The sequence below is a fragment of the Mus caroli genome, unplaced genomic scaffold (genome assembly GCF_978045245.1).
Source record: "Mus caroli unplaced genomic scaffold, Mus_caroli_1 scaffold_1, whole genome shotgun sequence".
NCBI classification, from domain to species: Eukaryota; Metazoa; Chordata; class Mammalia; order Rodentia; family Muridae; genus Mus; species Mus caroli.
In genome coordinates this window covers 127,212,823-127,225,695 of record NW_028227256.1, presented here as the reverse complement: position 1 = coordinate 127,225,695, position 12,873 = coordinate 127,212,823, and the positions used below count along the sequence as shown (strand labels likewise).

General features: G+C 42.8%; 1 protein-coding gene across 9 annotated transcripts in view; it reads left to right on the top strand.

Annotated features, from left to right (window-relative positions):
• The window catches only part of Pfkfb2 (6-phosphofructo-2-kinase/fructose-2,6-biphosphatase 2), a 28,178-nt gene extending 18,353 nt beyond the window's left edge, over positions 1-9,825 (top strand). For 5 of the 9 annotated variants that reach the window (XM_085840873.1, XM_085840872.1, XM_029474235.2 and 2 more), the window contains 2 exons: positions 458-637; positions 1,250-6,345. In XM_085840873.1, coding sequence (XP_085696999.1) covers positions 458-637; positions 1,250-1,321 — 252 coding nt within the window. In that variant the 3' untranslated portion in view covers positions 1,322-6,345. Of the gene's footprint in view, positions 1-457; positions 638-1,249; positions 6,346-7,441 lie in introns of those variants that run through there. The other 4 variants (XM_029474219.2, XM_029474233.2, XM_029474238.2 and 1 more) reach the window with 4 other exon arrangements.
• Positions 9,826-12,873: the final 3,048 nt, after the last annotated feature.

Sequence of the window (12,873 nt, the reverse complement as noted above, 5' to 3'; positions counted from 1 at the left end):
AAAGATGGCATCTTTTAAATGAGTACTTTAGGAATCTTAGCCTTGAAAGTTAGCAACTGGGAATTGAGTTCAATATAGAAAGTGTTTGCAGAAGTGAAATGTACAAATTCCCTGTTGTATCCCTAAGGAAGCCTCCATTTACAAAACAGGATCCAGGGGGCATTGCCAGTATAGTCAGCAGATGCAGGTTACCTCCAGGGTCTGTTCTTGGCAATCTGTGTGGTCAAGTAAACCCCTTTGTTGGTTCCCTTACTGCTCTTCAACGTGATGGCCAGGATCTTCCCTTGTGACAAACCTTTCATTCCTCTGGGGGCTAGGGGCCCAGCCTATGGCCTGCTCATCCTGTGTGCAGGGGAGCAGAAGGAAGAGCAGTTATGCCCAGGAGCATTGTTTGACCTCTATGGGTAAGGTTTGGGTGTGGCTTTCACGTATGTGGTGTCCCTCCATTTCCAATCAGCACAACTTCCCCAAGAGCCAAACCCCTGTAAGGATGAGAAGGAACAGCTTTACGCCTCTGTCCAGTTCGAACACAATAAGGCGTCCAAGAAATTACAGTGTTGGGAGCCGACCCCTCAAGCCCCTCAGCCCTCTCCGTGCCCTGGACATGCAAGAAGGGGCGGACCAGCCGAAGACCCAAGTCAGCATTCCGGTGGTGTAACTGTGTGTTTCCCTCCAGCTTTGGCCTCTTGCCCTTGCCACTAATCAACCAAGAAGTCATTTAACTTTCCCCCACTCCTGTCCCAGCGTTAATCTGAAAACGGCATCTGAGCTCATGCGTGTGCAGAGCAGCCTCAGCCATTCTCTAGTGTAAACACCTCACCCGGGGGCAAGATGGCAAGTTGGGTCTTTAGGACATGTCCCCAGATGGGATGATCTGAAAGAAGAGGAGCCAAGCATGAGTCATAGAATTGGTTCTTCTGTTTCCTGATGTCTGACCCAGTCTGTGAAGTCTATGTGTGTGTATGTGTGTGTATGTGTGTGGAAGGGGGGTTGTTGGGAGGGAATGTTAGATAGTGTGAGATGTAACAACCTAATTGTCCTTCACATGTGTCCTTTAAGTCTATCCTTATATCCTTAACTTCCCTGTCCTATAGCTTCTCTTTGGGTTGTCTGGTGTGATGCATGGCATTATGATGTCTCAAAGTAAGGGACTGTTGATAAGTATCTAAGCCCCATTGGTGCCGTGTGCACTTGGGTCTGGATCTGCACTGGGAGAGTCTTTTCCCTTCCCTTCTCCCTTCCTCTCCAGCCAGGTCCAGCAAGGGTCAGCCCAGGCTACAGAACATCCACAGAAAGCCCTGGAGTTTGCAAATGGACATAGGGTGAGAGCTCTTGCCTCTTTTCATGAGAAACAATCCTAAGTCTTTGCTGCCCTGGAGAGCTGGCTCTAAGAATGTGCATATGTCTTGGTGTGCGTTCCTAACTTGAGGAGCCCGACAGTCCTTTGCTGGCTGTGAAATGGGGCTGGGCCAGGGTAAAGTCTAGTTCTTAGAAATGTACAGTTCAGAATTTTTGTCCTATGGCTCTCGTTTTCTTTGCCATTCCAATAACTTTCCTGTAGCCCATGACCTTTGGGGCTGTTTAAAAGCACCATTGAGCCCTGAGTTTCTCCAGGCAAAAGTGAGGGACTCCAGTAAGTTCAGTAAAGCTGCTCATTGTTTACCAGTACTTTTTGGAATAATTTCCTAAAGCTAAGTTTTTACATGAAAAGTTATTCTTTGGTCATGAAAAAAGTTTTGATGATGAATTTATAACCTGACTTATTGGGGGCATTTTGTTTATGTAAGAAAATATCACAATATTTTAAGAAGTCTTCTGGGATTTGGCTCCTGAAAGGGGATTCTCCTTATTGTCCCAGGGCCTGTTTTTGCTAAGGGAACACCCTGCTGCCGAGCTCAATGCCAGGCCACTCTGGAACATGTTTCTAAGGGACAAATCTAAAGGTCTCATGAGATTTTTCAGAAAAGACAGGTGACTCCCTACCTCTCAGTTTGTCATGTGGGGCCAGGTGGTGAGAGAAAGTTAGCAATTTTCTTTGTTTTTGTCTTGTAATAGAAAGCTTTTTTGCATGGTTCTTATCCAGAAATACTCCTTAGACTGTGCCGTAGAAATTTTGAAATATAGACATACATACATACATACATACAAATATATATACACATACATACATACATACATACCTCGGTTCCCTTGAGACAGACTGAGTACTGCCTCCAAACTCTCTGGGATTGGGCTCTTTATATTTGGGTGTTTAGATAACTTCCTAAAGAGTTAGTCCCAGGTTTAGAATGCCAGTTGAGCTGGAGAGATGGCTCAGTTACAACAGCACATGCTGCTCTTCCAGAGGTCCAAAGCTTAGTCCCTAGCATGCCTATTGAGTGGCTTTCAGCAGCCTTTAACTCTAGCTCTGGGGCATCTGATGCCTTCTTCTGGGCGCCCCAGGTACTTTCACATATGTAGCTCATATACACATAGGCACACATATACACATAAATAATACTAAAACTAAATCTTTTTTTTTCAGTCCCACTTTATGAAGCTGAATAGAAAAATTCCAGTCTATTGGTATCTTAGACAAAGTATCAGACTGGAAATTATGAATTCTTGGTTCTGAAAAGACAATTCTTTGGAATTAGATGCTGAGGCAGAACAGTTTTGACAGAAGTCACCCCTTCAAAGGCAGGTTGCTTTGTTAGAAAGGTATTCTAGATTCTAGTCCCATCTTTTATCCTTGGCACTGCAAGGGGGCTATGCAACAAATTATTGATTTAAACACATGTTCTTGGTGCACACTGAAAATGTACTCAAGGTGAAATGCACTGCCATGGAATGCATGGCCTGATGGGGGCTCTCATCACAGGCTGCTGACAGCTGATCCCTATAGATGCTACCTACCTTCCTGAAACTCATGCAAGACAAAGCAACTGGGAAACCCAGTCAGGCAGTGTGTACTGTCCCCTGTTTGTCTTTGATGGCGGGCTCTGGGTGTAGTGTGGGAAACACATGCAAAATGACAGAACAAAAATATCCAGTTCCCTGGACCTGGTGACTACAAACCAGCAAAACAGGAGAACAGCAGCAAATGACCTCTGAGCGGTCAGACGTGTGCCTGTGTTCACGGCTGAGATTAGATAACCTATCTACGGGCTTGTTCCTGGAGAAGACTGAATCTTCCTCTCTCAGGAGCCATTGAGTACATGTGGCTCTTCATCTAGAGTGGATATATATATATATATATATATATATATATATATATATATACATATATATACACACGCATGTACATGCCACAATAACTAGAAGGGATTATGATCTTGAGGGAGTGGGAGAAACCTTGGAAGAGTTGGATGGGGAGCAGGAGGCCTAGAATACAGTGTGTGTGTGTATGTGTGTGTGAAATATTAAAAATAAAAAGGACAGGAGATGCAATTGATAGATGAATATCTGAAAAACAATCAAACATTCTAGAAGAGCTAACATTAGAGTAGAGTATAACTTGTCCTCTGACTTTCCTTGTTCTGTGGCTGTGAGACCCAAGGGGGTGGCATGTCCTCTCATCACAGTGTGAGGATGAGATATGGCCTGCGTGGTGTGTCTGGCACTTTTTTCACAGTTGCCTTGTCTACTGCTTAGTTATTGCAACTCTGGTCCAAATTGGCATTCAGTCTTTCTTCTGCTGCAAGGCCAGAGTAGTCCAGAGCTACTGAGTGGGAAGAGAAAGAACATTGATCTAAGAGCTACTAAGGATCTAGCTTGTAAGAGGAGACTTTTCTGACCACTTGGAATTGAGCTAGGCTGTTGTACATGCCATCTTTAGGAGTGGACTCTCAGTCTACTGCTTGCTCTTCTCATTCCCACTGTGTTAGTTCACTTCTGTAGGAAGGGGTGCGGAAGTCTTGTTATCCCTGCATGACAAGGACAAACCTCAGAGCTGAAAAGCAGCAGGAGTCTCAGCATCCTTCAGCTTTTAGAACAAGGACTTCAGAGTAGCTGAGCAGGAGCAGCAGGGAGACACGGGTAGAAAGTACTTATTCCAGAGTTTAGGGAAGTTCCACTTTCATCCCCTTTCCCCTTTGCCCTTGTTACTTCCCAGGAGGAGGTTTACCAGGCTGTGCTTGTGTCTATGTATCACAAACCCCACAAAGAGAATATAACTTCTAGAGTACCTGGAGTTGAGACTTTCAGTTTTCTCATGGGGAAAATAGGTGAAGACTTGAATCTACCTGTATAAAACAGGGAAGAGAAAATAATAGTTTGCTTATTTATTTATATTTATTTATTTTTTAACACACAACTGAATGGAAAATAAAACCCTGAAAAATGGTGGGAGGGGTCCTGGAGATATAGTTGGGTGGTAGAGTACTTGCCTAGCCTATAGGAGGGGTCCTGGAGATATAGTTGGGTGGTAGAGTACTTGCCTAGCCTATAGGAGGGGTCCTGGAGATATAGTTGGGTGGTAGAGTACTTGCCTAGCCTATAGGAGGCCCTGGGTTTCATCCCCAGTACTGGGGAAAACAAAAAACAAAACACAAAACAACACTGAATGAGAAAGTCAGTAAATGGACTTGAAAGAGCAACTGAAAGGAGATTTAGAGAACCAGTACTGTCCTGCCTTGTTTCCAAACTAGAATTTAGCATTTTCTTATCATTGGGGTAGGGCTTTTTCTCTTGGTAAATGGATCATTTAATCATTCTTAGACATGCATTATGCTGTGTGCTTGCCATTATTTCTGGTTCCTAAGGCAACGTTAGCGATACAACATACTTCTGTTCTTAGACCAAATGGTTGAGCAGTTCAGACAAAGATCTACTTAGTCCTTGTTGAAGTTGGCAGTTGATCTCCACACATCTCATTTAAGAAAACAAACAGTAGGCGGACGTGGTGGTGTACGCCTTTAATCCCAGCACTTGGAAGGCAGAGGCAGGCAGATTTCTCAGTTCAAGGCCAGCCTGGTTCTACAAAGTGAGTTCCAGGACAGCCAACAGAGAAACCCTGTCTCGAAAAACAAAACAAAAAACAAACAAACAAAAACCAAAAAAAAAAAAAAAAAATCCAAACAGTACAGTTGTTAGGGAATAAATCTGCCTGTTGATTCTTGTGGGGACAGGTGTGATCTAAGTCCCAGAGGAGCTCATTAGTGCTTGGAGTGGCAGGTGACAGGAGAGACATGCCAGGGAGTTGAGGCAGCTCTGAGTGATGAGGTTTCGTGCACCTTCCACTGCCCTGCCATCTCAGAAGAATGTTGTCTTTGCTGACAACAGTAAATCACCCAGCTCTCCTTCCTTGATAGACTTGTTTGTGTTTTAAGGCATTTTTATTTTAAAAGTGCCTAACAGTTAAGCAGGACGGCTATGCAAGATCAGAGGTGATGGACACACATCAGAAGTATGCCTAAGAATTTAGTTTTGTAGTGTCCAGAAGACTAATGGTCTTTTTGCCAACATTGTCCATCCTTTCTCATTGTGCTGACTGGTAGGATATGCACATTAATATATTTCCTTGCCTAGTATTCCTATCAGAAACCCAACATTTTTTTTTATGTTTCCTTTATGGAAAAGTTCTGTACAGCATGGCTTTTCACAGACAATATTGTAAAATAGTGGTTCAACTTCTCCTTATTTTTCAAAAGATGATGCTGTAGATTACTTGTGTGACATTTTGTGATCTGAGCTAAGGTAATGCCAGAAGAGTTGTGACTTTACTTGAAGTCATTTCATCCAGTCTCCTGCCTCAGGGTAGAACTTTTCTTTTACTATCTGTTCCTGAACCTTCTGTATCCTTACCCTTCCCTGTTGTGGGCTGTAGTATGCTCACTGAGAGGGCTGCTGTTTTTCATCTGCTGTGTGTTTAGCCTTTACTCTTAATCTTATACAAAGGGAACTATGTCCCTAAGCGTGAGTCAGAGTATCCCTTCCCATGAGCCTTTTACTGGGTATGTAACTAATATGCATATGACTTGGTTTCAAAACAGTCAGAATTGTGTGCAGTTTTTTGTTGTTGAAGCAACAAAGTCAACTTACTCAGATGTGGATTTTCTGTGGCAAATGCAAAGGGCTTACTTCTCACAAGTGGCGTGTGATGTAGAGAGGTGCTGAGCATTCCTTGTTTGGATGGAAATGGGCAGAATTGGGAAGCCCAGTAACAGAGTTTTATTGCAGATTTCTTAGTCACAGCTCTGCTGAAAGTGAAGATGTTAATCCTTAGTAGCATTCTGATTTATTCCTGTGATATTGATAATGAAATATTGCAACAGGTCCATTTAAAGTGTATATAATTGTATTTGAACTGTGTTTTATGTGCATGTCTGTATAGAATGGGTTAATAAAATTGTTGAGTAACTTGAACTTATTGGAAGGCTTCTGGTTTATTTTTTATTTTTATTTTTTTGCTTTGTATTTTGAGTTATACTTCCCATCTGTCTTCTAAAACTGCCTCATAATTGACAAGCTGATACTTAGCAAAGCAACCTAAGTTCTCAGAATGCTTGGTGTCCTGGGTTATAGGCATGGCTCTCTTTCACCACCTTCTGGGGGAAGATGGGAAGGACATTATTGGTGGTAAATATATCAACCTTGGTGGTCATGTGCACTTCCTGGTACCTGTGCAAGAAATGAGAATTATAATAGGCCATACAACATGTAAGCTTGTTATCTATTGTGAAGAAGAAATTGGAAGACTTTTCAGAATTCACTGCGCTGTTGTTTCTGCCTGTTTCTCAGCAGACTTCAGCCAATGGTATGAGACTTCTCCTGGAGCAGACAGATGGCTGGCCATTGTTCTTTCTCATTCCACAGTGCGCTAGCAAGGACCCAGAGCTAATTAGTAATGTAGAGTCAGAGGCTTCCTCCAAAAACTACTAAACCAGGATTTTAACAGGATTACTAAGTAGTTGGATCGTTAACTACATTTAATACTTTAGAAACAAGCTTTATAAGGTAAAGGATTTCTTACAAGGTAAACGTTAAATACCAGTTCAAGGTTGACCAACCAGAAGTTGATCTACTGATGATGTCAGGGTGGAGTAAGGTAACCATATCATTGGAACCCTTCTTGGAAGTGATATGACCCATGACTTTATTGCTGTGTGTATGTGTGTGTGTGTGTGTGTGTGTGTGTGTGTGTGGTCTCTAGGTTGTTGCAGTCTGCATTACCACAGATCCAACCCACCTGTGCCTTATATCTTAGGCATGTAGCTTATGGGCCATTTCTGAAAAAGACTCATGCCCCATCATTGTCATACTGTCATGTTCTCTGGAAAGAAGCCATTAAAGTCTACCTGAGTCCCCAGAGTCAGGTGTGTGCGGGCGCAGCACTGTGTCCTCACACGTGTTTGGAGGTGGGGATTCGGTAAGAGAGCAGGGTTGGGGATGGATTATTTTCTTTTCTTTGCTCCTCATCTGGCTATGGTATAACAGGTTTGCTTCTCTTTCTGACTCCTAGGAAGTGGAGAATTTGCTGGCTGAGCATAGACACCCCTCAATGGCATCCCTCACTTTGCTCTCCTGATGTGAGGCTGAGGCCAGACCTCTCCGAGGAACTGGAACTACTAAAAAGCTTGGGATGCCAGCATCACTGAGGCTAGAACAGGAAGTTAAGTGGGAACTTCTCATTTGAGGCTAACAAAAATGAGGCCTGGAAAACCTTCACTACATTTCTTCCCCTCATGCCTAACAGGAATAGTACTACATTGTGCCTCAGAAAGTCTTCAACAGCCTGAACAAGTTAGTTCTTGTCTCTTTTGAACCAAGTTTGCAAATACCATTCTACTTAGGCATTGAGTACTCTACCTATGGCTGGCTGACTGCATCCTTAGCTGGAGATCTGCCTAGTGTGTGAACACACTGTTTCAGAATTGGTTTCTAGGTGAGGATGAGCTTCAGGAGACCTCTTCTGCTCACTGGAAGCCGCTCTTCTCATCTGATGGAGGAGAGCAGGCTGAAGTGCAATATGAATGCTAGTGGTCACCTCTTGCAGTGTGGAAAATGAGACAGACCACCAGGTAAATGGAGGGTGTCAGGAACTAAGCTCTCAAGTGCTTTCTGGTGGCAGGAGAATAGTATCCGTGGCTCCCTTTTCATCTAGAGAGGTTTTTGTTGTTCCATGCTCTTTGGTGCAGGGTCTGCCTGCTAGACTTCCCCAAAGGGGACCAACTTTTACATTCTCTCATAGCTACTGTTTTCTCTTGGAGGCTTGTACCTCACACACTGGACAGGACTGATTCAGTGCCTCCTGACTGAGAGGTTGGGAATGAAGGCTAGGCGGGGCCATCTCTAACCCATAAGGAAATAAAGGTGGCTTCTTGGAAATAAATTACACTGTTTTTTTTTATTTTTATTTTTTTACTTTCAAAATGGGTAGAAGCAGACATACATGCCCCTTGTGTCTGTCTAATTGATGTGATCTCTGGAAAGCTGTGGCTGTAACTGCAGGAGCAGTGGTCCTATGCTGGGTGCCTCTATTCTAGCTGTCACTACTGTGATCAGCTGGTCTCCCTCGACACGTGGTAGATGCAGCATAGCCTTGGGGCATCAGTGAGTGGGTGTTTTCTTTCAGAAGAATCAGATTGTTGTTGGAAGACCACTGAGTGTCTGATGCACACACACTGTGACTATGAATGCACCCCTACTGTGTTATTTCTGAAGAAGAGTGCAGAAGCCACAAAGTGTATTGTACCTTACCAGTAGAATTCAGTGTTACTGGTTTTTTCTCCATTTTATTTTTATTTCCTTTTTACTGGAGCTGCACAGTTGTTGGGCAGAAAGATAAGTAGCAAGAAAAGTCATAAAATGTGCTTTTTCTAAATAGTTCTTTTATACTGTAAAGCCTGCCGACTGTTCCCTAAGTGGGATGCGATGAACTGCTGGCGGTTCAGTGACTCCCAGGTTGCAGCTTACTTTCTATGTACGCATGTCACCTGGAGAGGCTCCTTCCTCTGCCTAGGACAGGCGTTCTTCCCTCGGCTGATTGCAGCATACTGTACTACAGGGCTTTTTTCTTGTGGTATAGGATGCTTTCTGCATTGAAGTACACTCCTTTCTGATGATCAGATGGTATTTTTATGAAGCTATTTATTTTGTGTGTTTGCATGTATTTAATCAAAATGTAATTTCTGTTCTGTGTTCTGCTAGCAATGTAGGTGGCTTGAACCTTGAGCCTAATGTCCATAGTATTTCCTTAAGTTAAATTTGTAAACCATAAATGTCTGTAAATGTTAAAGAACAGTAACTATGTTATGACTGTAGATTTTAAATTTTTTTCTCATTGATTTTATTATAAACCAAGAAATGTATTTCTCTGGAAAAAGTTCTCTCTTCGATAAGTAAAATCATGCTGAAATATCTCAGTAACATATACTGCTTTTGTAATAAAATAAAGTTATTTTTTATTAAAAGGTACAATGAAATTTTCAATTCACATACAAAACCACATCATTTGATATATTACATATGCACAAAAATTAACATTTTCAAAATGTATTTGAAAGTTTTTTAAGGAATGAGTTTGACGCTGACACCATTGCATACACTAGCAAGATTGTGCTGACAGGACCCTGATATAGCTGTCTCTTGTGAGACTACGCCGGGGCCTAGCAAACACAGAAGTGGATCACAGGGCCCCCAATGGAGGAGCTAGAGAAAGTACCCAAGGAGCTAAAATCTGCAACCCTATAGGCAGAACAACAATATGAACTAACCAGTACCCCGGAGCTCTTGACTCTAGCTGCATATGTATCAAAAGATGGCCTAGTCGGCCATCACTGGAAAGAGAGACCCATTGGACTTGCAAACTTTATATGCCCCAGTACAGGGGAACGCCAGGGCCAAAAAGTGGGAGTAGGTCGGTAGGGGGGTGGGGGGGGGAGGGTATGGGGGACTTTTGGGATAGCATTGGAAATGTAAATGAGGAAAATACCTAATTAAAAAATGATTACAAAAAAAGGAATGAGTTTGAAATTATTAAATGGTTATCTGTTCCCAGCTATTGTAGTGTTTCAGTTAGTAACTATCAAGTTCCTCTAGTATGTCAAAGTCAGGTAAGGACTCAAACCAAACAAGTCAGGTTAAACATACTTCCTTAAGTTGGGGTGGGGGATATCAATGCCTTGGAGGCTATTGAGGATAGGCCCTTCCTGGTTGATGAACCCACCTCTGGTTTTCTTGATGAGTCTAGAAGGCCAAGCCCAGTATGGTTTCAATTACTGTATGAAAAGATGGAGGCACCTGGGCATTGTTGAGGTCTATTAAGGTAAAGCTACTTTCTCCTATCAAAGGAACAGGATCTAAGTTTTACCTCTGTCCTTGGGTAGAGACCTGACATTCTAAGCCTCCCCAAACATTATAAACTATTGTCTGCTGTTAAGAATTAACTAGCTGGACCTGTCAATGACCTGGCCAGGAGTCAACCAGCAGGAAATCTGATTTGTTTGATGCAGTGTTTAGGAGAGGGAAGAATAATTAATGAAATCAGGCAGTGTGGTGGTTTGAATATGCTTGGCTCAGGGAGTGGTACTATTAGAAGGTGTGGCCTTGTTGGAGAAAGTGTGACACTGTGGGGGTGGGTTTTTGAGACACTTCTGGCTGCCTGGAAGCCAGTCTTCTCCTTCAGAATAAGATGTAGAACTCTCAGCAACTCCAGCCCCTTGCCGGCCTGGATGCTGTCATGTTTCCTGCCTTGATGATAATGGACTGAACCTCTGAACCTGTAAGCCATCCCCAATTAAATGTTTCTTATAAGAGTTGCTTTGGTCATGGTATCTCTTCAAAGCAATGGAAACCCTGACTAAGACAGAAGTTGGTACCAGGGACTGGGGTATTGCTCTGATAAGGCCTTACCATTTGTTTGTTTGTTTGTTTGTTTCTTTGTTTGTTTGTTTGAAGGAATATGGATTTGGGGACTTTGGATTTGGGAAGCACTAGAATGCTTTAAGTGGGGCTTAATGAACCATCCTAGTGGGAGTAGAAATATATTGGTGCTGATAATGATTTGAGCTGTGCAGATCTGGCCCAAGAGTTTTCAGTGGAGAAGAATGTTAGTATGTGGCCTAGAAACTGTTGTACATAGTTTTAAAAGACACTACTGCCTTTCCTGGGAACCACTACTCTGGAGCTGCTGCCAGTGGTCTGACTCTTTTTGTTTTCCCAGGTTTAGCTTTGCCAGGTTTAGCTGCTGCCAGTGGTCTGACTCTTTTTGTTTTCCCAGGTTTAGCTTTGCCAAGCACCAAGCCAGCTTTTCTCTCTACCCACCTTCGCTCCCTGGATGAAAAACACTCAGACAGCTTTATTACTTTAGAATTTGTCTATACCACAATTGCTGGGCTCAAATACCTCCTGCCTGGAAATGTGTGGCCTTAATAATTTATTGTCCCCATCTCACCTCCTGCCCTAAGTGTAATGTCTCATATCAGCTAGCCTCTGCTGACCTTCAGTTGCAGAGGCTGCTGAAAAGCTCCCTCTCTTTTTCTGTGTCTCCATTTTCCTCCTGGTACCCGGAAATCCCACCTGTCCCTTCTGTCCAGCAATTGGCTCCAGGACTTCTTTATTGACAGGATCAAGAACCAATTAGGGAACCAGACCTTAGTATCAGCACCTCCCCCTACAGACTGTATATGAAGAACATGGCTGGTTTTTTTGTTTTTGTTTTTGTTTTTGTTTTTTGTTTTTGTTTTTGTTTTTTTTTTTTTGCCATTGTTCAAAGAGTCTGCCTGAGGTTTAGGTGAAGAGATTTAGCTTAAATTAATTCAATAAAGGAACTCTCAAAACAGCTTGGTATAAATTCTGTTGTGTGGTTCTCTCTTATGAAGAGTATTTTAATGAAAGGAGACAACTGAGAAAAGAACAATGCAAAATACAAAATGTATGGTTCAAAGTAGAAGGGAGCTCAATCCCATGTTCAGTGTTATTAAATGAAGTTAAGGGATAGCCTTAGGGCAGGCAAGATCCCACCCATCTAAGCTTATTGTTTGTTTGCACTTGGACAAGGGATCATTATACTATACTAGGTGTTCTTACCTGGTTATTGTTTTTATTTGGACTTGTAATCTGAAATGAAATACAATCTGGAAAATGGAGGGCACATCTGTGATCCAGAGCTTGAGGCTGGAAGACATAGTAACCATGAAAAGCTTAGGTCTAGGCATGTTGGTACATGCTTTTAATATCAGGGGACAGAGGCAAGGAGATCTCTGAGTTCAAAGCAAGCCTGGTAGAGAGCAAGTTCCAGGTAAAGAAAAGCATAAGCCCAGGTATGGTGGTATACACCTTCAATGCTCTTCAATCCTAGCATTCAGGAGACAGAGCCATGCAGATCTCGAAGTTCAATCTACAGAGCAAGTTCCAGGACAGCCAAGCTTAGGCAATTGGAATGAGTTGGAAAACAGAAAGCTGATGATAGTGTAATAGAACAAGGTTGGGAGGTATGTTCCAGCCCCAGCAAGCAGCAGAACTCTGCAGCTTTGGCCACGTGGCTCTAGCTATAGAGTCAAGAATAGAAGGGACTACTGGGACAATTGATGCTGGTTAGCTGGAGGTAAGAAATTAGTGGTGATTAAGAAATGACCAGCATCTCTGAGGTGAAATATTCTGGGAAGTATTTTCTGAGAGTACAAAGAAGCTGTGTTCCAGAGATACCCAATGATGTACCTTATGCTGCATCTGGAATTGATAATGAGCAAGACTCACCCAGGTGGTGTTAGTTTTGAAGGCATTAAGGAGTTATGAACAGCGGCTGAGACTTGGTACTGAGAGAGGCCAGGGAAGACCACTGGTGAAGCTGCAGCCTCAGTAGCAGTTGATGACCCAGGACTGAAGGGGTCATGCAAAGTTGTTGAGCCTAAGAGAGGCCTAGTTGCAATGAAAAACCCCAGTGCGTTAGAG